Below are 27,930 nucleotides of genomic sequence, written 5' to 3'. Positions count from 1 at the left end.
CTCGTTCTTCCTTCTGTCCCTGTTATTTGCACGTGGGGCTGCTCCACTTGTTCTCAAAATCTCTTTTCCCTCACGATCTCCTCCAAACAGCATCTTCGCCCTGCGAGTCAAGTTATTCTCCCACTTGTCTTCCCCAACCCTAATCCAGAACTCAGGGACACGAGTCTCTCCCATTTCAGCTCATAGATGGGTTTCGGTTTACAAATCATGAATTTAAGTTCCAGAAATTTGTCTCATTGCTCTTGAATGTATCTGTTTGTCTTTTTGCTGTGTGTTAAGTGATGCCCATCGGGTCCCCCGGAGCCTCAGCTCTGGGTGTTTGTTGGGTCTGCACATCCCGGCTAGGCTGCCTCTACAGGGGTGTGGCTCTTCCCTGCCCTCCGCACGGGGGTCTTCTCAGCGGCTGGCATCAGAAAAGGTGAATCCTTTGACCTTATATCCCTGCTGGCTTCTATCCCAGAACAAAAGGACTTTCAAAAAACAAGACCCGGAGCTGCTTTCAGCAATCCTGCTGTGAGTGGGACTGCTGGCGTTGTCCTGAGACTGTCACGTGTGCGCCGTGCACGCGGCAAGCCGTGATCACACAGCGTTCCAATTCCAGGATAGCCACGGGTGAAACCAGCATTCTCCACACAGGAGAAAGAGGTGATTCTGACTTGGAATTGGAAGTGTCAATACGAACGCTCTGGATTTTCCCTTTAAAAAGAAACCCATTTCTAGCTCTGTCCCTGGTGAACACCCCGGGAGCAGCAAGTGTCCCTGGTGCCCGGGCGTGTCTTCCAAGAGCCACTTCCCGCGCTGATGGGAACCTGGGCGACACCGAGAGAGGAGCTCTAAAAGGAAAGGTGTTTATGAGGCGTGGGCATCGCAACAGGCACACGAGTGAACTATGGCGTATTCAGGGACATAAAGGAAGACAGGTTTTTAGAGGAAAATGAGGCAGGTACACACGCGCCTCACCTGGCACGCTGCGAGCCATGGCCCCGAGCGCAGCTGCGGGGCACTGAGCCCTCGCTGAGCCTTCCCCACGAGCATCGCCACCCAGCCTCACTGCTCCTCTGGGCCTCGGCTGTGAGCCCAAGGCCTCCCGTGTCGGGGCCCAGGCTGCCAGCGACGATGGGTGACGCCGGTGGCCCTGGTGGGGACTGTGCTGTCATTCTGCTGAGGCCAAGGCCCCTCACAGCAGACCCCCTGTTTCCGTGTGGGGCAACCTTGCCCAGGCCTGGAAATCAAGGGACCAAAGGCAAGCCCGGGAGCCCGCAAGGAGCCCCCTGCATTGCAGACGATGTCTGTTAGGGGCTGAGCTGTGTTCCCCCAAAACTCATATGCTGAAGTCCGAACCCCCATAGGGTCTTCAAAGAGGTGATCAAATTGAAACGAGGCCATTTGGGTGGGCCACAACCCAATATAAGAAGAGGAAATTTGGCACAAGGGCACAGAGAGGGAAGATGATATGAAGGGTCAGGGAGGAGACGCTGTCTGCAGCCAGGAAGTGAGGCCTCAGAGGGACCCTGCCCCACCTGGATCTCCACTTCTGCCTCCAGACTGTGAAACGATAAGTCTCTGTCGTCTAAGGGCCCAGTCTGGGGCGCCGTGTTGTGCAGCCCTAGCTGACCGACACACCTTCCTTGCCCGCATTCTCTGATAGGATACACAGCTCTGCCTGGCAGATCCCAGGACCAACAGACCCTCGTGAGGGTAAGAGAGGCAGACCAGGAGGGGTCCCTGTGGGGAGGGTCCCTGGACCCAAGCTCATGGCATCAAAAGGATGAGGGGCAAGAAAGACCCATCCCCCTGGAGTCAGGGCCCTTGGAAGCCTGTGAGCCTCTGAATGTGACCCCTCGGACCCCAAGTTCTGGACAGCTCTCCTGCCCTCCAGGCCTGGAGCGTGCCTTGGGGTCATCAGCTGCCATCCTCTTCCCTTCTAGGCACCCCCCTGCAGTCCCGGACAGACAGCTGTGCTGCAAGACCCAGAGCTCAGCCTGTGGTGGCCTTGTGCCACTGCCCCCAGCCTTGGTTTCCCCATCTGTAAAGTGAGTTCGAGGCCTGGGGGTCTGGGAAAGGCCAGTTGGTCCACTGGGCCCAGCACAGGTGGGCTGGAGTCCCAGCCGCGCACCTGGCTGTCTGGGGCACCAGGACACCTGCCCAGCGCCGACCTGTGGACCAGGCCAAGGCTGTCTCCAAGTAACAGGTTGGGTTCCTTCCTGTCCTGGCAGGCACCTCACACAGAGCCTTCCTCACAGTAGAAGGTGAATAAAAACACTTTAATAAAACTGCAATGGCTTTGTGGGGTGTCTGTGGCAGATAAGGTCAGGACGCAGGGTGGCCTGGGCCTCCGCGCCCAGGGAGGAGCGCCGGTGGGCTAGTACCTGAGCAGCCAGCGCGGCCTGTGCGGGCTGAGCGAGGAGAAGTAGGACCACCACCAGGGCTTGCTCCCGCTGGCTGAGGGCGGCCTGCGCGCCCCCAGGGGGTCGAGGTCAGGCTCTGTGGGAGCCCCCCGAGGGCTGGCACCTCCCGGCGGGGCGTGGGTCCCGGGCCCAGTCCTCCTCAGCCCGGGAAAGAACTTCTTGGGTCCCATCCCCAGAGGCTGCAGAATGAAGTCCACGCGGCCAGCCCTCTTCATCCGGGCGGGGATGGTGACTTTCTTGATGACCTTGGAGTAGCCAGGAGCTTGGGCAATGACAATGTGGGACCCTGCGGGCAGCAGCCTCCAGTAGTCACCATCCGGAGCTATGGACAAATGGAATAAAGATGACTCGCACCAGGGCTGCAGACCCAGCCTCGAACGATGGGTGGGAGCGACTGGGGGAGGGGAGCACGGAGGGCAGGCAGACCCCAAACGTGTACTTGCCTCTGCATGGGCCTGGAATGTCCTTCTCACCTCTTTTCTCTGTCAGACTCCTATTCATCCCTCAAAGCCCTGCTTAGGCAGCCTGTCTTCTCTGAAGCCTTCAGTGACCATCACCACCCCCGATACCCAAGTCCCTCTCTCCTCTAGGCCGTGTTTCTGCCAATCACACAACACAGTGTGCTGTGGAGTCCCCAAGGGCAGCTGGAGCCCACACAGGGCTGGACACACAGTGGGGTGTAAGCAAACAGGCTCCTGAGTGGGGTGGCTCTCCCCAGCCATCTCTGAGAAGGAGGCATCTCCCTGGGAATACAGAACACGCCTGACTGTCAATCAGCAGCCATGACCCCAGCAAACTCATCCACGGGCCAACTGCAGGGGACATGGCTCGTGGCAGACGCAGACCCCAGGCTCCCACCCATGGCCGACTAGGCCGACCTGGGATGAGTGACACCATCCTGTTGGGCACCGGGCCACCGAGTGGCGTCCCCTTGGCAAGCACAGGCCCTGGGTGAGGGCTAGTAAGGAGCTCACCTGTGGTGATGTCGTGACGGATGCCTTTGACCGAGATGCGGGCGTTTTTGACCGGCTTGCCAAATTTGTCCGTCACCACTCCCTTGATGCCGCGGTGCACCTGGGGAGAGCAGGAGAGGCTGCTGAGGTGGCCTGAGTGCCAGGCACCGCCAGCCAACCCAAGCCCATGGGGGTCTTCGGAGGACTCTGTGGCTCTGCCCAGCGTCTGGCTGACTCCATGTCCAGGCCACCGGCCTCGAGCGGAGGACCCTTTCCTGCCGCCCTCTGACTTATCTGAGCTCCCTCCTGCCCTCCCGGCGGCACAGGGCTCGCTGCTGCGCTCTGCGCTGAGGTTCCTGAGGGCAGCGCTGGCAAGGACAGACTGGGCCCTGGTGACACCAGCGCGGTTTCCCTCCTGCACATGGTGGGACGACCCTGCCTCAGTGTCACCAGCAGGCGAGAATCCCCACACAGAGAGAGTAGCCAGAGCTGGACACGGCCCGCCCGGCCCGGTGGGAACTGGCCCTGCACATGCAGCCGACATTCACTTTCCAAAAGGAAAGCACCTCCCAGAGCTGCCTGATCATGGCCACATTTCTTCTGAAAACACCCCCATGAACCAGCCAAGTGGCCTTCTCCCTCCAACAGAAAACAACCCGGGGTCTGAAGGTCACGACGAGTAAGACCAGGACACCGGGTTGCCCCAGCGGCCCTGGCTGTAGGTCCCTGACGTGGCGCACTGCACACGGGACAAACCGTCTCCTTCTTGTGCCTCAGTCTCCCCAGCTATGAAACGTGTCGGCAAAGCCACAGCACCATGCGTGCTGCCAGACCCACTGTGCGTCCTGCGCTGCTCTGAGGTTTTAGCCAACGTGTGAACTCTGATCCCACTGCTGCTGTCCCCTCACTGTGACCCACAAAGAAATGAGGGCAACTGGTTTGACTGATGACACACGGCTGGCCAGCCGCAGAGCTGGAGCTGGACCCAGACCTGGGAGCGCCTCACGGCTTGTCAGCGCCCTCTGACGCCCCACCTGCAGCCCCGCCAGACAGCGGTCGGCACTTGTCTCTCCCGCCTTGGCCAATGCCAGCACTGGACTCAGGAAGCCAGAGCCCAGCACATCACATCACGCGGTCTCGGCCCCCCAACATGGTGGAGGGCATGTGACTGGCCACCGCCCGCTGCCCTTGTGGGCCTAGGACCACTGCCTGGATGTTCTTGCCACAGGTCACTGCTTAACAGAGCTGCGTACCTGAAACAGTCTCTGCCAGACTCTCGTCTGGGGGAGGGGGTCGGAGCGCATACGGTAAGATTCCCCTGGGTTGGGGGAGATGAGGAGAAACAGGAGGGACAGAGGACGCCCCCACGGGCTGGCACCTGAACCCCTTCACCGAGAACTCCCTCTTTGCCAGCTTCCCCACCTGGCCGACTCCTTTCCCTTCAGGATACAGCTCACACACCTCTTCCTCCAGGAGGCCCTCCCTGATGACCAGCCCCAGGGGCTTCCTCCAGGGCCCCACTGCCCTGAGCGTCCTCTCTCCCAGCCCTGACCTCACGGTGGTGTCACTTCTGCCTCCCTGCCCCACCTGAGAGCAGGGGCTCACCTGACGTCAGCCTGCACCAATAGATTCTGTTCTGTCCTTGCTCTTGGGGTGAAGAGTCATCTTCATGCAGGGAGGGAGAGATGGCTGCACCCGCCCCCACTCAGAGCGACGCAGACACCCACCCAAGGGCTGGTCAGGATAATTTGAAAAAAGCCTCAATTGGCCACGACAGACTCGATCCTTATCAGAAGGCAGCGCCCGGCTGTCCTGGGGGCCGTCCGTCTCGGGAGCCGGCCAAGCCTGCTGCCCGGCCTTCGCAGTGCGGCACACGCTAGTAAATCTTCGTGTCCCAAGACTTCACGTACAATATCCACAGAGCAATCCCAGCTCCACACAAGGCTCCTTAAAACTCATTTTCGCCAGACAGCCGTAAAATGAAACGAGTGCCAAGGTCTGGCCTGGAGCCCTTATCGAATGATGAGACTCACCCCAAGTATGGAGAGGTCGCTGGCACGGCCATAAAAAAGAAACTCAAACAACACTAATAACGTTCAATTATTACCTGGGACTGTGTCTTCTTCCTATGGCTACAGCTGCTGCTGCCCCAGGAAGGCTCTGCCTGGTTCTTACCTGGAGGAAGGCTCCTGATCTTTCTAGAAAGGAAGGGGCTCGCAGACAGAACTGGGGTCTGGGGACGGGCAGATCTGGGCTCAAGCTCTGGGCAATCGCTGGGTGACGCTGGACAGGCCATGTCACTCTCTGACCCTCTGTCTCCTCTGCTGGCAGTATCACAGCCACTGTGCACCTCTAATGTGAGCCCAGCACTGTCCTTCCCCTGAACCTGTCTAAAATGGGGCAGTCCTGTCTGCACCCAGGACCGGTGTCAGAAGTAGATGCCATATATGGGTGGGTGCCAACTATAGAGTGCTGTGCCCTTCCACGCCCTCCTGCTGCTTTGGGGCAATCCTATTTCTCTCTGAGGGCCTACTTCACACTGTTTCTAACTAGGATGTCTGTGCCAATATGCAACTGGCATGATTCTTGGAAATGCTTGGAAAAAAATAGCAGAAGCTTCTTCAAAACCCAGGTTCTCTTCTAATGACCTCCCGAGTGCCTCCCAGGTCCAAGCACCCTCTGTGGGCCCTGCTGGGGGAAGGCAGTGCCTGCACTGACACTGAGTTCTGGGGGGACCTTGGCTCCCAAGTTCAGGGAGGGATATTTTAGACATACTCTCAGCTGTCCCCACTCACTGTCTACCCACCTATTTCTGGGTGACCTCAGCCCCAAGACAGTGGTCACCCCTCAGTCAGACTGTCTGCCCCTCCCCGGGCCTCTGACAGCCCCTTTCTGCCTGTGCCCTCCCCTCCAAGTCCAAGGGACAGACGTGCCCCAAAGCCCTGCCTGGAGTACACAGCTCCCGGCGGCCACAGCCCTCACCCGAGAGCCTCCCTGAGAGCAGTGCCCACCCCGTCCCACGGCCCACTCCCCCTGCAGCCCCAGGAGTGCTAAGGCCCCGTGGAGTCCTGGCACGCGCTGCCCCCGCTCCAGTCCTCCTGCCCGGCTGCCTGGTTTCCCCCACCCTTCTTTAAGACGAAGCCCCCACGGCCTCCGAGGCTGGGTTGGGTGGCTCCCCTGGGCAGCCCCAGTCACTGCACTCCCTTGTTTAATAATGCCCCTTTTAGGCCATGAGACCCTTGCTCATGGGGACTCTGACGTAGGGCCCTGGGCTCCCCAGCACGCTGCTGGTTTGTGTCGTGCATGGGCAGTTAGCCCGCAAACACGTGAAGGTTCAATGCGTGTTCACGCAGGGCAGCGAGGCCCACCACGCACAGCCCAAATGCAGAGGCCGAGGGGTCACCTGGCGGCTCAGTCTGTCCCGCCCCAGGCCCCCAGAGCAGCGAGGCCGCCCAGGGACTCACCATCTCCATGAAATTCAGGAGCGGCTCCTTGTTGTGCTGCCAGATCGTGTACAGGGCCTCCTCGGCGGGGAACTTCACACAGCCCAGCTCCACTGTGATCTCAAAGCAGTTCGTGTGCAGGTAGTTGAAGTCGGACATGCCTGCGGCACAGGGGCAGCCACGCCGTCAGGGGTGCTGCCAGCCCGCGTGCCCGTGGGCAGTGTGGACGGGCAAGTGCGTGCAGGCATTCACCAACAGCGGCCACCTCCTCCGTGTGGAGGGGCTGAACACGAGGTGGCTGTTGTCATCCCACCTTACAGGTAAGCAGATGGAGGCTCAGGCATTTAGGGGCCTTACCCAGGGTCACACAGTGGGCAGGGCAGAGCTGGACTTTGCACCCAGGCGGTGTGGGGGCAAACCACACCACAGGCTTAGCCACACACTCTGCTGTCTCCAGGTAGAGAACAAACCGACTTCTAGTGGAGAAACCGGCAGCAAGTGGCGGGCAGCTCCCTTGGAATGGAGCTACTGGCCTGAGGTCCCCAGGAGTCTGGTCTCACAATGATGACAATGTCCATTTACCCAGATGCTGTCCTGACAACAGCCAGGGAGGGTGGTCTTACTATTAACATCTTTCAGGACTCAGGGCTTGACCAGGCTGGGCAACCAGCCAGGGAGGGGACAGAGAAAGATGGCATGGCATGTTCGGCCGACTGAGGCCCCACCAGCTCCTGCCGCTGCTCCATTTGCTGCTGCAGTCTCTTGTCCAGCAGAAGCCATGAACATCTCTGGGGTAGGCCCGGGGCGCGTGGCACTGACAGGGCAGCCTGTGTCAGGGCCGCAGGGAGCCCCAGTGCCCATGGTCACTGTTGACTGTCACTGTCCCGGTCTCCCAGTGCAGCCACAGTCCCTCCAGCTGGCCCTGGGCCTGACCACCGGCCCCATACTTTCCCTGGGCCCGTGCCCGCTGCAGGAGGGGAGCCTTGCCTCTCCCAGCTTAGCCCATGGGGGTCCTTTGCAGATGCCAGTAATGGGGCCACGGAGGACCATGTTTCTGGGCGACCTCAGCCCCAACACAGTGGTCATTTCTCAGTCAGGCTGCCTGCCCCTACCCGGGCCTCTGACAGCCCCTTTCTGCCTTGTGCCCTCCCCTCCAAGTCCAAGGGACAGACGTGCCCTTGGATCGCTGTGCCTGGGCTCTGGGAGGGGGAGAAGCTGCCCTGTCCAAGGGAAAAGACTACATGTGCCAGTCACAGGAGGAATGTGTGCAGAGCAGGCCGTGGACGTGGCTTCAGAGCACAGGAAGATGGCCACCTTCTCTGCCTGCGCAGGGAGATAGGGTTGGAATGTGAGTCCCAGCTCTGCCACCTATGGCTGTGGACCTAGAGCAAGTCCTTCCCTTGTCTGAGCCCAGTGTCCTCATCTGCAGGACGACACAGATGGTCTGTGCAGTATGGGGTGGGGGACGGCAGGCCGTGTGGTGCAGCTCAGCTGTGGCCCTCAGGGAACACGCCAGCGTGCCGACCACACCTTACTGCTGTGATGCCTTCACCCAGGGTAGCTTCAGCAAATAAAAATGCAGACGCCCAGTTAAAGTTGAGCTTCAGACAAATATAACAGTTTAGTGTAAGTATACCCCATGCATATTCTTATAAGTATATCCCATCATTGGGACATACTGCGCTAAAAAAATTCTTCATTGTCTCTCTGAAATTCCACTTTAACTGGGGCTCCAGTATTTCATCGCAACCTATTTAGCCCCTAAAAGGCACAAAAGGATGGGTCACAGGTGGAATTGTGAAATGCCAGTGGTGATAACACTGCAGAGAAGGCGACTGGGAAAAGTGGGCTCTTCCGCAACAGGCGCACTTTCCCCCGAGGCTGCAGGTAGACTCAAGCCGCCTCTGCCCACCGTGAGGCCTTTGGGGGTCTCCAACATTCCAGAGCTAGTTCCTATGAATAGGGTGCCCTGTGAGGTGGCCCCACCCCTGCCCATGGCCATAGCCCAGCCCGTGGCCCTCCCCTCCCCACCCCCCATGGCCACAGCACTACCCTACAGCCCCACCCCAGCCTAGACCCCACTCAGCCCCACCAGCAGCCCAGCCTCACCTCCACCCTGCCCCTGGTCCCACCTTCACCCTCCGCCCTGCCCATGGCCCTGTCCCACCCCACCCCATGGACGGCCTTCCCCACCATGGACCCACTCCAAGCTGCCCCACCCACAGGGCTGGCCCCGCCCCTGCCCCGCAGGGCCGCACCTCCCGTGAAGCTGTACCAGTCCGCCCCGTTGATGATGCTGCCCCTCTTCAGGAAGTTGCCCCCACACCTGTGCTCCGACTTGTCCATCATCATGGGGTGGACATCGGCGTAGGCTCTGGACAGCAGCTTGAACATCTGGAAAGGCAACCGAGAAAGAGGTTCCCTGCAAGGCCAAGACCAGAGGGGGATCCTGCAGGAGCGCTAGGGTGGGGGCAGCACAATGAGGGGAGGAGGAGAAGGGACGGTGTCTGAGCAGCGAGCACGGACCGTGCAAAGGCCGGGGGTGGCCACAGGCAGTCTGGCACTGCCAGAGCTCAGGTAGGTGCAGGGGTGCACACCTGGCCCGGGAGGGTGTGCTTTCTCTCAGAGGATGCACACTGGTGTGGGCAGGGTGTGTGGAGGTCAGCTTTGCAGTTCCTAAAACTCCTGCAGGGGGTGGGGGGATTATCGGAGGGAGGGGCAGGGGTGGGCCACGTTTTCGTGGAGTTCGTGGCCCAAGCAAACCTTGTCTATGAATGATCATTTCTTCATTCCCCTCCCGCTGGGGCTAACCAGCACCATCAGCTGCCAGGGCCCCTCCTGGTCCATCCCCAAAGCTGGGTAGACTCTCCTGAGGTCTGCTTCTGACCCAGCCGTCACCCTGCTCTGCCAAGGCCTCCCTGCCCCACCGTCCCTCCTCTCCATCCTCACTCTGGGCCTCCCTCCTGTCACTGATCAGTTCCCTAAGGGAAAGGCATGGAAGGCAGCCAACCGTCAGTCCCCAAACCCTGGTGCACAGCGCGAGGATGTCTGGAGGATGAGGATGCTCCAGGAGGCTGGCTCGAAAGCTCGAGGGGCACACAGATGCCCCCCTGTAAACTGAACCAGGTGGGCACAGCTGCCTGGGACTGAGCAGGCCAGGAACACAGGTGAGGACCACAGAGAAACCCAGTCTGCCAGGTTCCTGCCTTGGGGAGCCCTTGGCAAACTGCAGCTATGTTAATGCCCTGGGTGGGGGTGGGCGTGAGCAGGGCTGGAGAGTGTGGCGGGCAGGAAGTCCCTGGAGCCAAGCTCAGAACAGGATTTTGGTGAAAGGGCAGATGCAGAGGTGAGAGAGGCAGCGTGGCTGGCCTGGAGGGCCTCAAACGCTGCCCAGAGGACTGGCTGTCATCCCTGGGGTGTCCTGGACCTTCGGGAAAGGGGTACCTTGGGCCACCCCAGCCAGCCCCCTCCTCACACTCCCCTCACCCCCTGCCTCTCCTGGGGCTTTGGTTTCCACAGAGACTGCAACTGGCGGCAGGGCTGCAGGGTTATCGATTGGTGACTGATGGCTGCTGGGAGCAGGATGACTTTTTCTGACTCTGGTGGGACTCGTTGAGGTGAACTTCCCCCTAGAGACATCTTGCAGCCTCTGTCTCTGCGCTGAGAGACGCTGAGCCCCATGACGGGGCTCCTGCGCACCTACCTTGCCCAGGCATTGCCCCGCTCTGCTCTCCGACTGCACCGGTGGGCGGAGGCCAGGCTGGGAGTGGAGGCAGCCAGCCCGCGGCACTCACCGAGCTCTGAGCACAACCCGACACCCGCGCACCCTTGGTATGCGCTGGTTGCAGGAGTCAGTGAATGACTGAGCGAGTGAATGAATGAGTGGGGAAATGACTGAATGCGATGCAGGGCAAATGGGCCAGTGACCCGGTGTTGCTGTCACAGCCCCCTCGGGCCCAGGGTCAGGCAGGGCGCTCACCTGGTCTCCCCACTGCACAGCCAGCCGCTACCCTACCTGGCTCCCCTGGGTCCCTGCACCAGAAGTCTCCACCTCCTTTGTGGGCTCCGTTTGGGAAGCCACCACCTCAGGAAAGCCCTCTCAAGCCCAGGCTAGGTAGGGCTGGGGTTCACCCAGCACATGCACACACGCATGCACGTGCACACACGCGCGCACACGCTCCGGCAGCCACGCAAACCCAGCCTCCAGGGCAGCCCTCCTGTGGCCCTGGCCATCTTGTCCTTGACAATTTCTGGCTCCATCTCCCACCACAGACTAAGGACCCCAGAGCAGGAACCAGTCTCGTCCACATTCATAGTGGCAGCTCCAGGACAGGGAAGGGGCTGGGTGACGCAGGGTTGATGACAGGGTTGATGACCGGCTGTGCCACTTGGCCAGGGGCCTCAGAGAGAATGAGCGATGTGAATGCTACTAGTGGGGAGGCGAGGCCTGGCACTTTGCCCACCTGGCCCGTCCCCTAAATCCTGCATGGAAACTGCTGCAGAAGCAGAGGGCAGGCCCGGCCTAACCCTAACCCTAACCCTAACCCCTGTCTGATCCACCAGGAGGCCTGGGGAGTGACTCTAGTCCAGTCCAGGTGGAGGGGTGGGAGGGAGGGAAGGCCCGGGCTGGGGCGGGGTTGCCAGGGGCAGCTCCCAGAGGTGAGCACCAGCACCCTTGGCTGTGGATTGTGCACCTCAGATTGCACCCCTCCCTCACCTCCACAAAATGAGAAGCGCCAACCCCCAGGCCCTTCCCAGAGGACCAGGCTGCATGAGCTTCTATCCTGTATGGCCCGTGGAGGGACAGTCAGGGTTGGGGTGTGGGCAGTGAGTGGTTCTGGGGAGAGTGGGGTAGGATTCTGCACCACCACGGGCTGCACTGCCTGCCGGTCTATGGACAGCGAGAGAAACTGAGGCCTGGAAAAGGGACCAGCAGGCATCCTCTGGCTTCCGAGGAGCCCTGCACCTGACAAGCCTCCTCCAGGGAGGGAGGGACATGCCATGCACGCTGCAGCACTGCCCCCTGCCGGTGGTGCGGGCCGCACCTCCCCATGGGAACTCCCAGACCTGCCAGGTGGGGCGGCTCTTGGAGGCAGAGTGTGCACTGCACCATGGTCCCCGGAGCTCCCGGGTGGGGACGCCCACGAAGGGTGGGTACAGCAGGCATCTGGAAGCTCAGAGAAGAGAGGGGCTGCTCCCCAGGCCCAAGGCTTCAGGAGGGGGCTTCACTGGGAGCTCGGCCCAGAGCGGGAGGTTCTGACCCACCCTGAGCATGGAGGCTCCTAGGGGCCCGGTGACTTCTTTGGCTTCAGGGGACCCGCTCCGTGGGCCACACACACCCACAGCCTCTCACCTTCTCGTCAGGCGTGGGAGAAAACATCTTCTCCTCCTGGGGGTGCTTGGAGAAGTCAAAGGGGTAGGACACCACAAGGTCGCCCCCATGGAGGCTGGCCGAGAGCACAAAGGGTATGGTCCGCATCCACTTCATTATTGCCTTGGTCTCAGGGGCCACCTGCACCAGACAGAGGAGGCGCCCTCAGGACTGGCATGCCTGCTGCCTACTCCGCCACTCCACGGGCTTCCCCCGCCCTCTGTGCTCGGGGCTCAGCACCCCCCTGAAAGAGTGTGTGGATACTGTTAAAGGTCTCCGCAAGGAAGCACCGTCTGGCCAGGACAAGGTGACTTCAGCAGGGCTCACCCGTCCCTGAGCACCTGCCAGGGACTCGTGTTTTCAACGTTATTCCCTGAATCCCAACGACAACCCTGTGAGGAGCTGTCCCCGTTTCACAGACAGGCGACTGAGGCTCAGAGGGAAAGGCAGGACCTGAGGGTCCCAGAATGACCTGGGACGATGCTTGGGGAGACAGGGTGGGCAGCGGCGGCTCCTACCTTACCCCACCAGTAGTGCTGCGGGATGGGGATGTGGTCACTGCGCACGCCGCGGGTCTCAGCCAGCCGGTAGTACTCCGACGTCAGGTCCGGGAAGTTGCGGTTCAGGTCCAGGTTCTGTGCATTCTGCCTCCCGCTTGTCCACCCATTGTAGCTGGCACCCTAGAACACAGGCCAGTCCCAAACAGAGGGTCAGCAAGTCCCAGCCTGAGTCCTTGCAGATGGAGGCCTGGGGCTGGGCTAAGGGTCGGAGCCTGGACGTCGGGCTCTATCTGGCTGTATGTGATGGGCGCCAGCATGTCTGGCCGGCAGCCCCAGCCTCCTTTCCCACCTCCCGGCCCCTCACAGCTGGCACTATCATGCCCTTTTCATCACAAGTTTTCTCTATCATAGGCATCACATTTGTAATACACCTGGAATCATCAGCGCCTCCCGTCCCCTCCCCGCCCCGCCGAAGCAGAACCTTGCTGAATCCCCCCGACTTAAAACGACCAGCCCATAGCACTACTTGTAAAAACTGCCAGTAAATGAACAGATGAGGAGGCATCAGGCCCACAAGACCCAGATATCGGGGTGCTCACTTCGGCAGCCGCCACCTCATAGCCATCGGGGTTCATGGAGGGCAGCAGGTGGATGCGGGTGGTGTTGACCAGGCGCTGAATGCGGGTGTTGCCCAGCAGGTACTCAGAGCACAGGTACTGGGCCAGGTAAATGAGCATCTCGCGCCCTGCCACTTCGTTGCCGTGGATGTTGCCAATGAGCTTCACCTCAGGCTCCACTAGGGGGAAATACAGGGACTCAGAGCCTTGACTCTAAAGTCCTGGGGTCCCCAGAGGCTCAACCCCCTACCCCCAGCCAGGCTGCCCAAATGTGCTGGGACCAGTCCCTACTTGTTTTAACTCAAGAATCTCTGTGTATAATGAGGTCTCATCAAGTTCATCACTTTTGTTGAGCTCAATTTTTATGTTTAGCCATAATTATTAGCATGACACATCAAAGGTATTAATAATAATATAGGTTAATCATTGATCCATGTGAATTTCATTGATAGCCACTCTTCATGTTCATGTAACAAGTCAAGGTGCACATTGGTGCTTAGCTGGGAAAGAAGATGGTCTTCAAATGGCTGGATGAGGTTGAATGGAGGGATGGTAAGGATGGATGGATGATGAATGGGTGGATGGATGGATGAATAGATGATGGATGGGTGGATGGCGGATGGGTGAGTGGGTGGATGGATGGGTGGATGGATGGATGGTGGGTGGTGGATGGAGTGGGTGGATGGATGGATGGATGGATGAATAGATGAATGGATGGATGACAAATAGATGATGGATGAGTGGATGATGGATGGGTGGATGGCAGAATGGTGAGTGGATGGATAGATGAGTGGATGGGTGGGTGGATGGATGGATGGATGAATAGATGAATGGATGGAGGGATGGATGGATGAATGGATGGGTGACAAATAGATGATGGATGGGTGGATGATGGATGGGTGGATGGCAGAATGGTGAGTGGGTGGATGGATGAGTGGATGGATGGGTGGATGGGTGGATGCTGGATGGATGAATAGATGAATGGATGGAGGGATCAATGGATGATGGATGGATGAATAGATGGATGGATGGGTAGATGGAGGGATGGATGATGGATGGGTGGATGGATGGGTGGATGGATGGATGGGTGGATGGCAGATGGGTGAGTGGGTGGATGGATGAGTGGATGGATGGATGGATAGTGAGTGGGTGGATGGATGGATGGATGATGAATAGATGGACGATGGGTAGATGGATGGATGAATGGATAGATGTGTGGATGCATGGATGAATGGATGGATGGGTGGATGATGGATGAATAGATGAATGGATGGAGGGATGGATGGATGGATAGATGGATGGATACATGGATCAATGGACAGATTGGTTGATGGATGCATGGATGAATAATGGCTGAGTGAATAAATGGGTGGATGGATGCAGGAATGGACGTATGAAGGGATGAATGAATATACTGCAGGAAGAAGAGTGGATGGACTCTTAGCCGTACTAGCTAGTGACCATGGGAAAGTCACTCCTCCTCTCTGAGCCTCACATTGCTCACCTAGAAAATGGCATCTCCCTCCCTAGCTGTATACAACAGAGACCTCCAGGGGTCAGAATGCATGTTATTTGAATTCTACATACAAGATGTGGAATGTGGCTTTCCATAACAGTCACCTCCCTGGCCCCTCTGCACAGTGGTCACCCCTCATCCTTAAATTCCAATGCCACAGGGAGAGCTCCTGCCTTCCAACCAGAGCACACCACAGCTGGAGCGGGAAGCAGAGTGGGCCTTGAGGGCCAAGGTACAACCAGACAACCTCTGGCCCCAGTAGGAGATGGGCCTTTGGGTTCATGGTGTCCATGCTGCCCAAGCCAATAGGATGAAACTGGCTGAGGTGGCCATCGCAGAAAAGGGACCCAAGCTGATTAGCCAAGAGGAAGTGCATTTTTCAGTAACTCATAAGGACCAAGGGTCGAATGGAGACTCTTTTTCTAGATCGATCCTGTTTGACTAGTGCGCTCATGTGGACAGGTAGGCTGGGGATCTGGGCCGAGGCAGGACTCCCAGAGGCCTTCCACTTGCCCTGTGTGCTGAATGCTGTCGGTGCCCAGGGCAGGGGACCTGCATGGCCATCCCCATCTCCCCACACAGGAGGGGCTGGGTCTTTGCTAGCACACCCTAGAATCTCAGACACCACCTGCTCAAGTGGCCCACTGCAACTTAGAGTAGGCAGCAAACTAGAGCTGCAGTAAAAGGCGATTCCTAATTGGCTCTGCAAGAAGGTAGCTCCAAAGGAGCAGCAGCATTTAACATTTTCCACGCTGCCCCCTCTCATCTCAAAGCAGGATCTCTAAGCCTGTGTGGATGGGAAGGCACTCAGGTTTTTAAGTGGAAAAATCACTTTACTCATATCGCTCTGTGGTATCACGTTCCAGAGCACTTTGGAAGAGCAGGTCAAGTGCCCAGGACCGCGGGCTGCACAGAGCTGCCTGTCGTCCAGCTTCTAGGACAAGGCTGTAAAGCAGTGAAAGTGCACAGCGCAGGGTCCCACGTGCCCTCCACGCACACGAGGGCCTGGTGCTCCCACAGGTTTGTAAGGCGCTCATTCTGCTTCTCCGTGACACCCGGACCATGCCCGGCCCCTCCAGCCTCCCTGCAAGCCACATCCTGCACCACCTTCTGCTCTACATTTCTGGTTAGTTTTACGTCTGTTCAATCCCCGCCAGATCAGTGTCTCCATTGCTACTAGTCTAGTTGCCCCCAGATTTTCAAGTAAAATGGATACTCTGGGGAAATTCTTTCTACATACGGTGGTGTCACATGCCCTGTGGGACGTGGCCGCGCACCACCAGCACCTCTGCCTCGACCAGTACCCCAAACGCCCCCAACTTGTGTACCCCAAGGCCAAGCGGGGCCGGGCCTGGGCCCCAGGTGCAGGGCTCACTCAGCTCGTGCTGGCCTGGACGGCCCGAGAACTCGATGACCAGCAGCTCCTTGCCGTCGAAGCTGCGCCCAATGCTGTAGGTCTTGGCCACGTGGGCGCAGCGGGCGGCCGTCCTCTTCAGCACGCGCACCATCTGGGTGTAGGAGTGGTGGGTGAAGCGGATGAAGGTTGGTGGCAGCCCTGAGGGCAGCGCCTCCTCAGCCTCCAGACCTGCCAGCGGAGAGTAGGGAGCCAGGGTCAGTGTCTGCTGCCTGCAGCCCACCCATCCATGGCTGCCCCGTCCACCCCACCCCTCCCCTACCGCTGCCTGGGGATGCCTGACCACACCTGGCACCCTCATGCCCCCACCGCACGGCAGCGACGTGGTGATGGGACCCACGTGTCTCCCTGGGTGGCTCTCTGCCCACCTGCATTCATGTTTTTAATTAAAGTTGTCTTTGTAACATTTAGCACAATGTCTCAGCCAACAGCAGCACCAGGGAGAGGTATAAAGCTCAGCATAGCTCCTAATGTTACTGTGCATAGAAGTAATATGTACTCACGTTGGGAAACTCCTAAAATACAGCAGTTGAATATAAAGGAAAAGACATATCTGCAGAGTCCTTGACCCACGGGTGTGCTGCTGCTGACTGTGTGTGTCTTGTTTTCTGTGACCATCGAGCGTAATCACCGTGTACTGCTTTGTTTACGTGGCACCGTGTTTATGTGGCACCGTGGTGTAAACAGTGCTGTGGGTGCTGTGACAGTGACGGCATTAACAACACAGCAGACAGTGCCTGCCCTAGCCTAACCGCACCCCCGCACCGGCAGGAAGAACGGGGGGAGGGGAGAGGCTCGTGACATGTCTGCTGTCCACCACGTTCCACTCGCTAGAGCAGAAACACACACCCCCAACCCCCCAGGTCCCGCAGCCCCACCCTGCTGAGAGCGCCACAGGCCCACAGAAGCCGAAGGTCTCTGCAGGCTGGCCCTGGGGACCACAAAGAGTTAATGCTTTTCCCCCGAGTGTCTCACCCGCCTGTGGTTTTGTTTCTGCTCAGAAAGGTTCTCCAAGGGAAACAAAGCAGATGGAACTGGCAATTTGGTGGCGGAGACGCCTGAAATAATCTCTCTCAGTAACCTCCTCGGGCTTTCCCAGGGCAGTGGGCTTGGCACTAGGAGCCGCCTGGCTTCCTTCCCCCATCCCTGCCTCCCACAGCCACCTCCGCCACCCTGCGGCGCCTCTGCGGGGGCTGAGGGCCCTTCGCAGGCAGATGGCTCCGCTGCAACCGCGCAGACGCCCGGGGTGGACGGCCCCTCTCAGACCAGGAGCACCAGGGTCAGCCCTGCATCCCCACATGGCCCAGCCCAGACTCCGCCCCAGAGGCGGGCCTGTCCCCTCCACCGCCATCCTCAGTGTCCCAGCACAGAGCCATGTATACAGTAGGTGCTCAGCAGCCGTTTGATGGACAAAGCAGTCCATCCATCAGTGACTGGCCTGGTCACTCCCGGGGCCTCTGCTTCCTCCTCCGAGACGTGAGGTGAAGAACTAACACCCGCCTGTCGTGAGCTGAGATGAGACAGCACCTGCGTAGTGTCCGGCGCCAGCCCTGTGAACCTGATTGGGACTGGACACCGTGGCATGGCACACACTGGCACGTGAGGCTGTGCAAATTTAAGTTTAAAGTCATCTAAATGAAGTAAAAGGAACATGTCAGGGCCTCAGTCACGGTGGCCACGTGCCAAGCACCCAGTGGCCACTGTCTCGGACAGTGCGGTGGCACCTTCCCCCTACGCAGGACATTCTGCTGCCAGTGCTGCTGCAGGCCACACTGGGTCTACTGTGGGCCCCCTGCTTCGTGCCGGAGGGGTGGACGACAGACTCAGGGGTGAAAAGACACAGGAAGGCCCCTGTAGGCCACCCAGCACCAGGCCCTCTGTGATCTCTCCGCAACCTCTCCGCATGGTGGACACGAGTGGCCCACTGCTGCCAGGCTGCTGCTCCACCCCCACTGGTCTGTCCACACCAGACACCAGAGCCCGTCTCCCCACATCCCATGGCCCAAGGGCCACACACACTCCACTCTGAGGAGTCCACTCCAGGCCCAAATTCCCCATGTGACCTGCGAGGTTCAGACACAGGCAATTATGAGGCTCTGCCAGCCCAGACTAGGTGCACGGCGGGCACTGCAGTGCTCTGGAGGGGATGCACAGGGACCCGCCACAGGCCAGCCCTGCTCATGCCCACGTGTGCTCCCGGAGCACCTCCATCCCCTCACACCCCACATCTGCCCCCTGAGAACCTCCATCCCCTCAGGCCACATCTGCCCCTGACCAGGGGCATCTCTGCTCAGGCCTCCTCCTTGGAGCCTGGGTGAGGCACGGCCCGGGCGGTGGGACGACGCTCCCTCTGCACTGACCTTACCTGACCCCTGCCTGGCATCGTGCTGGGGCCACAGGGCCAGCACCTGCGCCATTGCAGCCCCTGCGAAAGCGTCAGCTGCTCCCTTCATGTGGCTCTGGCCTCACTGACCACCTGGACACCTGACTGCTCCACTGCTGGCCTTCCCCAAGGCCTCCCCTTACCCCGAAGCTTCTCCAGCGGGTCGTAGCAGACTTCCTCCTCGTGTGCGAAGTAGCGGTGGCAGTCGAGGAAGTAGGGCCAGGCCATGTCGATGGCATCAAAGGCAGGCTGGCAGGCCTCACGCAGGCTCTCACAGACGTGCCGGCAGGGCCTGAGCGCCCGGCCGCCCTCGCACCGGGGGGCCAGCACAGCGCAGCCCAGCAGCCGCAGGTCGGGGTTGCACTGGCCCTCCAAGAGGTGGTGCAGGACACTGAGCAGAATGTACTCGGAGCTGGCCTCCACCGCCTCACGCGACCGGTGCTCCAGCGGGGTGGGGAAGGTGGTGTGGTTGTAGGCGGCATCGCTGCAGGTCCTGAGCTGCAGGCCCACGCAGGAGGCTGGGGAGGCAGATTGGAATGTCACTCCCTCCCGTGATGGCCCACATCCCGCGTCAGATACTTACCAGGGGCCTGCTCTGCCCACTGAGACCCCACCCACGGGTGGGGCCTGCAGGGACAGGGCCACCTGCCATCTGGCAGGGGAGGGCCAGGACAAGGGTCGCTCTGGAGGAAGCTGGGGCCTGCGGGACAACCAGAGAAGGGTCCTGAGACTGACTGGGCTCAACTCCCCACTAGGGAGCAAGCCGGGGCAGGTCACTCGGAGCCTCAGGGTGCAAAGTGGGGACAGGAAAGCAGACAGAAGTCACGTGGAGGGTTCCCCCAAGTAAAGGCCCATGAGAGAGGCCAGCAGACTGCATTAGGCAGAGACAGGTGCAAACCGCCCTGAAGACACAGCCACAGGGCAAAGAGGTCCCCAAAGATGCATACTGCCTGGACCGACTTGTGTCGCTGGGGAGAAAGCCAACCCCTAGTTGGTGAGCTGGGGCTCAGGACCTTTGGCGAGAAGGCGGGATACAGACAGCTGCGTTTGGCCCAGCCTGTCTGTTCTGCATCTTGCAAGGACATGTTAAGCCCAGGAGGGAGGCGGGGTCTTCACTCTCGCTGGGCAGTTTCACGCTCCATCATGCTCGATCATTGTGGCTGTTTTTCCAGCCCATGAGTGGAGTCCAGCCCCGTGTGGACGGGCTCCTACCTGCCACGCAGGGCCCTCTAGACCCCTGTGCTGCAAGATGCTGTCCCTGAGGCCGCTGCTCTGCACTCTCGCCCCTGGCGCCTTCTCCCCCTGTCCCCAGCTGGACTTTGTGGAGCGGCATCACATGGTACCGGTCGTGACATTTTGCCGCTTTCCACGTCAAAGTTTAGCAAGGACAGGTCTGTTTCTGCTCAGCATTCCTCCGTTCAGTACATTTGCTATATGCCATTGGCTTTTGTGCTGGGAAAAATTTTTCCTGATTTTTTAAAAAGTCTAATCCCTCCACTAGAATATGCCAGATGCCCCAATCTGGCCGGAGGTGACTTGAAGGAATGTTTGCTTCTTTTAGAGAACTGGCTTCGTCCTGAGCACTTCAAATACACGGGATCCCATATAATTCTCAAAATCACCCCAGGAGGTCAGTACACCCCTCCTCTTCCTCATTCCACAAAGGAGGAAATTGGGGTGCAGAGGGGGAAGGGGACCTGCCCAAGGCCCGGATTCATGGGTGCCCAGCACAGAGCTGCCGGTGCAGAAACGCACGCAGACAGGCCAAGCAGCCTGGGCTACCATCCAGGGCTGCCCCGTCGGTGGGGCCTGGGATCTGGGAGACACCTCTGGGGTCCAGGCGGGCAGAGCAGGACGGGCCGCGGTGCACCCGAGGGAAGGGCTGGCCAGTTCATTGTGTCTAATTTCTAGCTGTGTAAGGAGGGGTTTGGGTTTGATTAATGGGCTGTGTTATTCATTACCCACTTGGAAACACGGGTTCAGCTCTCTAAAATGTTTTGATATCTGGAGGGGCCGGAGCACGGCTACAAAACAAAACCGGGGGAGGTCCAGGTACTGTACCGCTCTGTGCAGCTGCGGGCCTTTGGCATTCACCTGGAAAGAGACACAGCAGCGTTAGGGACACGGCCACTGCTGCTCACTCATCCCATAACTGCGCCCGTTGTCGGCTGAGTGCTCTCGGGGTCCCAGCCTGGGCCACCTCCGCCAGGGTCACTCGTTTAGTTTTCACAGCAGCCTCTGGGGTAGGCACGGCTGTCACCCCGATTCTCGGGGGAGAGCACTGAGTCTCAGGCAGGCCATGTGACTTGCTGAAGAAAGACAGGCCGAAGGCAGTGTGGCTCAGGGCCTCCATCTGGCTCAAGCTGGGCTGACAAAGGGTGCTGGCAAACCCTCTCCCGGTTACAAAGCCCCACCTCATGGTGTCGGCCAGTTACCATGGTGTAAATATTAACACTCCCATCACGGCCCGTTTCAAGCCTCCAGCAGTTTAACAACTAATTCTCATAGGATTCCGGAATATTTAGCAGTCAGCGCCCAGGAGCCCATACTGGCTCCACCACACCCCTGACTCTGAGCCCACGTTATTCGAAACTCCGCCAAGAATCAGCCAAGTGCAGGCTCCCTGCCCTTGAGAACACGCTGCGAGAGGGAGGCTCACCATTTATTGAGTTGGGGATCCTCTTCCAAGAAAAAAAAGGATCAACACACAAAACTATCCTTGCAATTGTGGGGTTTTAAGGACCCTCCCCAAAGGCCAGACACCTGGACCCAACAGCAAGACCCTGTGGAGGCCAAATAAAACCAACCTAAACCAACACCCACTGCTGAGTTTCCTGTAGAAGCAGGTGCCAAGTGCTCTGTGGGAAGGGTGGACTCACAGCGGGGAACTCGGTGCCAGCGTCAGCTCAGCTGGCCCTGGAAGGGGCCTGGAGAGGCCGGCCAGGAACAGCGGAATCCAAGCGGCAGGTGGGGAACTGCAGGAGGTGGGGAGGGCGTCAGCCAGGAGCAGGTGGGCAAGAGGCTGGAGACAGAGGAAAAGGTTCTGCTCCTGGAACCCCACCCAAAACCCAGGACTGAGCCTTGGTGCTGGGAAGGGTGGGCTGCTTTTAGGAGTCAACCTTAAAATTTGGGGGTTGTGAGATCTTGTCTGAGCATGTGCAGATAAGCAACCGACAGCAGCTCCCCACACGGAGACGACGTGGGAGTATGGACCTAGCCGGGTGCTCCCTCTTCCAAGACACTCCCAGGGCTTGGCTTCCCCACTGTGGACCGGGCAACCACAGACCTCGTCCCCACGCCGACCAGCAGGCAAAGCTCTCATGTGATGGTGACGTTCAGGGTCCCTTCCCACCACCAGGAGCTCATATAGCAACACCAGTTTCCACCCTCGTAAGTGATGACAAAAGAGCCACGCAAACTCATTTAGGGTGTGCAACAGGGAGTGTGCAGATGGCCTGGGAAGATGCCTGCCGCCCTGGGACCCACCGTCCCTCCCTGTCCAAACCACGTGGTTGGAGAACACTGACCGTGTGCCTCGCGGGCAGCGGGGGCAGGGAGGACGCCCAGCACCAGACCTGGGAAGTTCTGGGCTCCAACCCCACCCTTCACAGCAAGGAGACCTGGACGAGGGGCTCTTTTGTGCCTCATCCCCCCACCGTACATGGGGCTCATTATGATCCCTCTGTGGGGATATTGTGAAGCTTCTATGGGACGGCCGCGCCCAGTGCCCAGCACGGGATCTGGCATGGGCAGATGTTCCATAAACAACACGCGTATCATTGCTGTTCCTGTTTTACGACAACCCGGGACAACAAGCAGAAGGAGTCCTTGTTGTTCTAACTGGCCAGTGTCACTTGGGGAAAGCAATGGGCAAGAGTGTCATTTTCCTGGAGTGTCTGGGCAATGGGACAGCAGCCCTGACCCGACAGAGGCTGAGTGCACCCCCACCCGTGCCCGCAGACGCCCACAGCACAGGTGGGGCGCGAGTCAGCAACAGGCGGCTTGAGTCCCCCACACAGCATGACCACTCGCTCTTGGACCTGCGGGCATGGGACTCGCGGGGCACCCTCACGGACACCCCGTGGGACTCACAGGCCATCACAGTCCTGAGTGTTCCCAGACGTGTGCTCCCACCACTCTGTGGAATGAAGGAGCCATGGCATCTTGAACCAAGACTTTAGGGAAAAAAGGAAAGGAAGAAACTGGCCCAGGATCCTGCACCGTTCTCTGCCCGTCTGTGCAGCTAGAGACAACACCCTGGGGGAGCCTCTGCATCCAAAGCTGGCCGTTTGCAGAGCTTGTGAGGGTCCCAGGATTCACTGCCTTACCCTGAGTCAGCTCTGCGGCCGGGGCTCACCACGTGGACAACCTTAACCGAGTGCCCCTCACTACCTCCCTGTCCACGCGTCCCAGGGCTCTGATGGCGTGACAGCTGTGTGCCTGGCACGGAGCTGAGTGTGGGGAAACCTGGGGACTCGTTCAGATTCTTGGCAGATGTCAATGGGCAGAAGGACTAACTCTAACCTGACCCTGGGCCTCTGCTGGCCTCAGGGAAGCGCGTGGTGAGGTTTCCCTCCCTGTGCCAGCTCCTCCAAGGCCACTGGGTGCCCTGGTCCATGAGCATCTGGACCACCAGGCAGGGGCTGGACAAGCAGATACCTCCTGGCTCCTGTGGCTTCAAGTCTCCCTAATTTACTTACGGTTGAGGAAACTGGGGTTCAGAGATTGAACATCTCGTGCCTCAGTTTCCTCATCTGTGAACTGGGGATAATAGTCATGCTTCCCCCCCAGGGCAGCTGAAGGATCCAACAAGGTAATGGGAGAGCAGCGCCTGGTGTGCAGTGGGGGTGTGCAGCGAGCAGGAGGGCTGCTCTGTGACCCTCCCACCAGGCCGGGCTGCTGGATCGGGGGTTGATCGAGGTGGCAAGGGGCCAGCACTGCCAACTGGGTCATCCCTGCTTCCGGAATGGCCACATGCGTAAGGAAGAGAGGGGATGGATCAGTTTGCCAGGGCTGCAAACTAACGTGGTCACAAAGGACCACAAGTGGGTGGGTTAAGGCAACAGAAATTCACTCCCTCGCAGTCGGAGGCCAGAGCTCTCCAATCCAGGTGTCTCGGGGCTGTGCTCCCCTGAGAGCTCTAGGGAGACTCCTTCCTGCCTCTTCCAGCTCAGGCAGCCCCAGTCGTTCCTTGGCTTGTGGCCGCGCCCCTCGTCTCTGCCTCTGCAGTCACATGTCCTTCTTCCCTGTCTATCCGCCCACGTCCTGATCTCCCTCTTCTAAGGCTACTAGTCATTGGACCTAGGGCCCCCCTAACCCACTAAGACCTCATCGTCAACAGATTTCCTCTGCACAGGCCCTATTTCCAAGTAAGGTCACATTCTCAGGCACCAGGGGTTACGGCTTCAACATAGCTTCTCTCAGGGACACAGCTCAACCCGTGACAAGGAGCCCCACGTGTGCTGCTCTGGCCACAACAGTCGGGATGGGATGGAGACAGGGCCAGAGTGGTTGTGCAACCGCCCCGAGACCACACAGCCAGTTCTGGAATGAGGTTGGGCCTTACCCAGCTGGCTTGGCCTCTCTGGGCCTCTGACTTTCACCCACAAAAGGGACAGACCAGTCGACCCAAAGCCCACTCTCTGCCCATCCCAGCCCCCACCTGCTCTTTCAGTCACAGAGTGCGGAAGCCACGGCCACCACGGATGGCCTGTCCATCTTCAGTGCAGCCACGCACCCCCACCCACAGGACACATTGAGACAGCCCCAGACGCGATCTCTCCTCTGCTGGAACACAGAGGGTGGAAGACTGCACATCTAGAAGGGTCTCAGCCCACACCGGCCACATGTGGCGACTGAGTGCTCGAAATGCAGCAAGTCCACACCGACGTGTGGATCAGTGCAAAACGCCACATTCCAGATTTAGTACTAAAACAACAATGTAAAATGTTTCATTAGTAATTTCTGTATTAATGACAAAATATAAGAATAATATTTTGGATATATTGTATTAAATAAAATTTGTTATGAAAATTAATTTCACCTGTTTCTTATTACCTCTTTAGTGTGGCTACTAGAAAACGTACAATTACGTGTGTGACTGGCGTGATATTTCTGGGGATGGTGCTGGTCTGAAAACTGCTTCTTAGCCCTTTGTTGCCTTGCAACCACCAGGTGGCAGCATTTCTTCAACCTTGAATGGAGGTTGCACTGAATCCCTCCCTCCTCTTAAACTGACAAGAGGCTGTTCCTCCTTGTCAGGGCCCTCTCTAGCTCATGAGAAACCTGGACGAGGTCAGAGAGGTCAGTCCATCTGCCCATGGTCACACAGCACAGTAGACAAGACAGGATTTGAACCCAGAACCCAGACCCTAGCAGCATGAAAGTCACCTCAGCCCCTGTGAAGACGGGATGAGGCAGAGGGGACAGAAATGCCCAGGCCTGTTCTGAACTCTGACAAGTGACAGGGGCGTGGCAGCCCTTGGATAAGGAGCCTGGCTCTGCCCACTTCGGCCTGGCTCTGGAGAGGCACTTGACTTCCATGCTCGTCTGCAAGGACAGATTTATTCTGGAAACACTGATGACACGCGAGCTCAGTGCCAGCCAGAGACAGAGATCACCCTGCCCATCCTCCTGGTGAGGAAGGGGCGGCCAGCAATGCCGGCGTCCAGAGGAGGGGGCTGCACTTTTCCCTGGGAAAAAGACATGTCAAGGAAGGCTTCCTGGAGGAGGGGGCTGGAGTCTCTGACAAGCCTATGATTCTAGACACGTTCAGGGATCTCAGGGGTTTCGGTGGGGTGGCGGGGGTCCATCCATGACACTGTGCATGTTCTAGCAGCATCCCGCACGCACCTGCCCACACACACACCCTGCCTGGCCTGGGCAGAACGAGGGAAGGGGGCAGAGGCAGGGGGAGGCCCAAGGAGGACGGGAAAGTCCTGCTGAGAGAGAAGAGGGAAAAGATACACGCTGGCACCAGAGAAGAGGGTGCTCCCGGCACATCCACCCCGCCTGTCCAGGCAAGTCTCAGGTGTCCACAGACCCAGCACTCGAGAGGTTCTGAACCCGACAGCTGGACCCTTGAGCCCAAGAGGACCCCCGCCCTTCAGGAGCACAGAAGGCTGCTCCCAGGACCAGCCCAGAGAACAGCTGGCAGATGCACCTCCGCACCTCCAGCTGCTGCCGTAGGGGTGTGCCTCTGCCCACCTGCCCCCACCCCACAGCCACAGGACCCCTCAGGCAGGTCACATGCACAGGCATCCCCACCCCAGCATCCCTGGGACCCCCTCTCTCCCTGCCCTGACCCCTCCAGGAGCGTCCACACCCCTCTCAGCCCCCTGGGCGCTTTCGGGGACCCCATGGTCCACATCACAGCCCCTGGCTGGGAGGGAGGGGTCAGGAGTCCTGGAAGGACCTGGGGTGCCCCTGCTGCTCTGCCCTGACCCTGAAGGACCTCGCCCCTGGCCCAGGCCGGCGTCCCTCTGCTACCCGCTGCACTCAGCCCTGGGGTACCAGTCCAGATGCCACCCCTGGTCCCAGGTCACATGGCGCCCGCTTTGGGGGCGTTCTCGCTGGCGTGGGCGCCTGACCAGCGGGAGGAAGGTCCCGGCCGGATGGGCGGCCTTACCGGCGGGGTCCCGGGCGAGCGCGCACCCCCGGGCGGCGGCGGCCAGGGCAGCGAGCAGCAGCAGCAGCAGCGCCCGGGCCGGCATGGTGGGCGCGGGCGCAGTGATGTGGCACTCGGGCTGAGGCCGGGCGCTGCTCGTCTGCTCCCGCCCCCAGCGCAGGGGGGGCGCGGGAGTCGGGTTACAGGGGCAGCGCCAGAAACCCAAGCTGAGCTGAGCGGAGGCAGATAAACGCGGCCGCCCCTCCCCGGCTCCAGCCCCTCCAGAGCGCCGCAGGCCACTGCTCCTGCCCCAAACCCTGATCCCAGGACAGGAGGTCTGGAGTGGAGGCGGGGGGCTCCCCGCTATGGGCCTCCCCAGATGAGGGTCCCCCTCCAGACCCTTGAGGCTTGCGGTGGGTGTGGGTGCACAGGGAGGGGCTGTGTGGAGACCACTGCTAGGTACCTGGGAAGCCTTGGGCTACTCCCTACCTGTGAGCTGGTGGCCATCCACTGGAGGACGTCACCAGCACAGCCAGCAGGGATATGTCAGGGGACTGAGGTTGTGGCTTAAAGGCCCTTCTCCCTGCCCCTTCCCTAGACAGGAATCAAGGCAAGGTTGTGGCTTGGGGAGGCTGGCCCCAGGGATCTGGAACGGCTCCCGCTCCTCCTCTGCACCTGGGGGAGTAGGAGGGCCCCTTTCGCCATGCCCCCACCTCCCTGCAGCACAGAGCCTCTGGACAGAGATCCCCAGGGGCCTGGGAACAGGGAGACCAGAGCCTCGGCCCCTAAGTAAGGAGAAGACACCTCCGCGGCTCCAGCTGACCGTGTTCCCAGAGCCCCTCTCCCCCTCCCTGGAGAAGGAGCTGGACATCTGCCCACTGGCTGCTCCTCACAGCCCTGCAAGCCAGTGCAGCCAGCGTGCCCGTCTGTGCACATGCCCTGAACCCCGGGACAGTGCCGCTGGACCCCCAGGTCCAGTTCAGCTGTGTCCCCTGCTGGAGGGATTGGCCCCGACCACCTTTAGGTTCCTTTACCCGCTGTCCTGAGCGGCTGGGAGTGCAGATGTCAGTGCAGGGACCCGGAGTGAGTTGGATTGAACTGGCTAGGCTTGTTTGTGTGTTTTAACATTTTTAACTGCTTCCTGACCATATCCCTATAGTTATTATTATTCCTAAGAATAATTTTTAATTTGAATTGCACCTTATGATTTACAAACACTTTTAAATATCTCCTTTTGGGGGAGACATTGGCAAATCAGCCAAACAATACCCAGTTATTTGGAAAAGCATTTGTCAAACTAGCCCCACCAGACTATAAACTGTCACAAATGCAGACAGGCCACAAGCAGACAACCGCTGTGTGTCTAATGTCCTTGGAGAGTCCGGCCTCTGGAGGAAAGGATTTGAGGTCCACACTCTCCCCGCGTGGCTGACCTTGATGTGAGGTGCCAGGATGCAGGCCCTGGTGCCTCTGAGATCCCCGGGGTGAAACCCTGTCACCATCTTCCCATCCTCCCACCTGGTGTGGGCCTGAGAGCCCACAGCCCACCCCGGTTCTGCAGAGAATGGCCCTGGGGACTGAAGAGTAAAGAAAATTGCAGTGACAGAGGCTGAGGAGAGAGTTGTGCCCACTCATTCATTCATTCGCTCGCTCATTCATATGCCCCCATCTCCACCAAGGGCCTGTGTGTGCACTGGCACCGTTCTTCCCTTGAGCCGT

The 27,930-nt window shown here is 59.3% G+C and overlaps 1 protein-coding gene across 2 annotated transcripts; it reads right to left on the bottom strand.

Moving 5' to 3' along the window:
- Positions 1-2,280: 2,280 nt before the first annotated feature.
- CPZ (carboxypeptidase Z) lies at positions 2,281-26,322 on the bottom strand. 2 transcript variants are annotated; one of them, XM_012655026.1, is made up of 12 exons: positions 26,233-26,322; positions 20,667-20,699; positions 18,749-19,123; positions 18,696-18,698; positions 16,184-16,393; positions 13,275-13,471; positions 12,694-12,855; positions 12,158-12,316; positions 9,063-9,198; positions 6,826-6,965; positions 3,383-3,482; positions 2,281-2,730 (listed from the first exon to the last, which is right to left on the bottom strand). In XM_012655026.1, the coding sequence occupies exons 1-12, from the start codon at positions 26,315-26,317 to the stop codon at positions 2,363-2,365; spliced, it is 1,968 nt and encodes a 655-aa protein (XP_012510480.1). In that variant the 5' UTR covers positions 26,318-26,322; the 3' UTR covers positions 2,281-2,362. The 2 variants fall into 2 exon arrangements, with proteins under 2 accessions (XP_012510480.1, XP_012510481.1); XM_012655027.1 differs by lacking the exon at positions 20,667-20,699 and having other exon boundaries at positions 26,233-26,317.
- Positions 26,323-27,930: the final 1,608 nt, after the last annotated feature.

This window comes from Propithecus coquereli, unplaced genomic scaffold, assembly GCF_000956105.1.
Source record: "Propithecus coquereli isolate 6110/MARCELLA unplaced genomic scaffold, Pcoq_1.0 Scaffold459, whole genome shotgun sequence".
NCBI lineage: Eukaryota > Metazoa > Chordata > Mammalia > Primates > Indriidae > Propithecus > Propithecus coquereli.
This window is presented reverse-complemented; position numbering and strand designations above follow the sequence as displayed.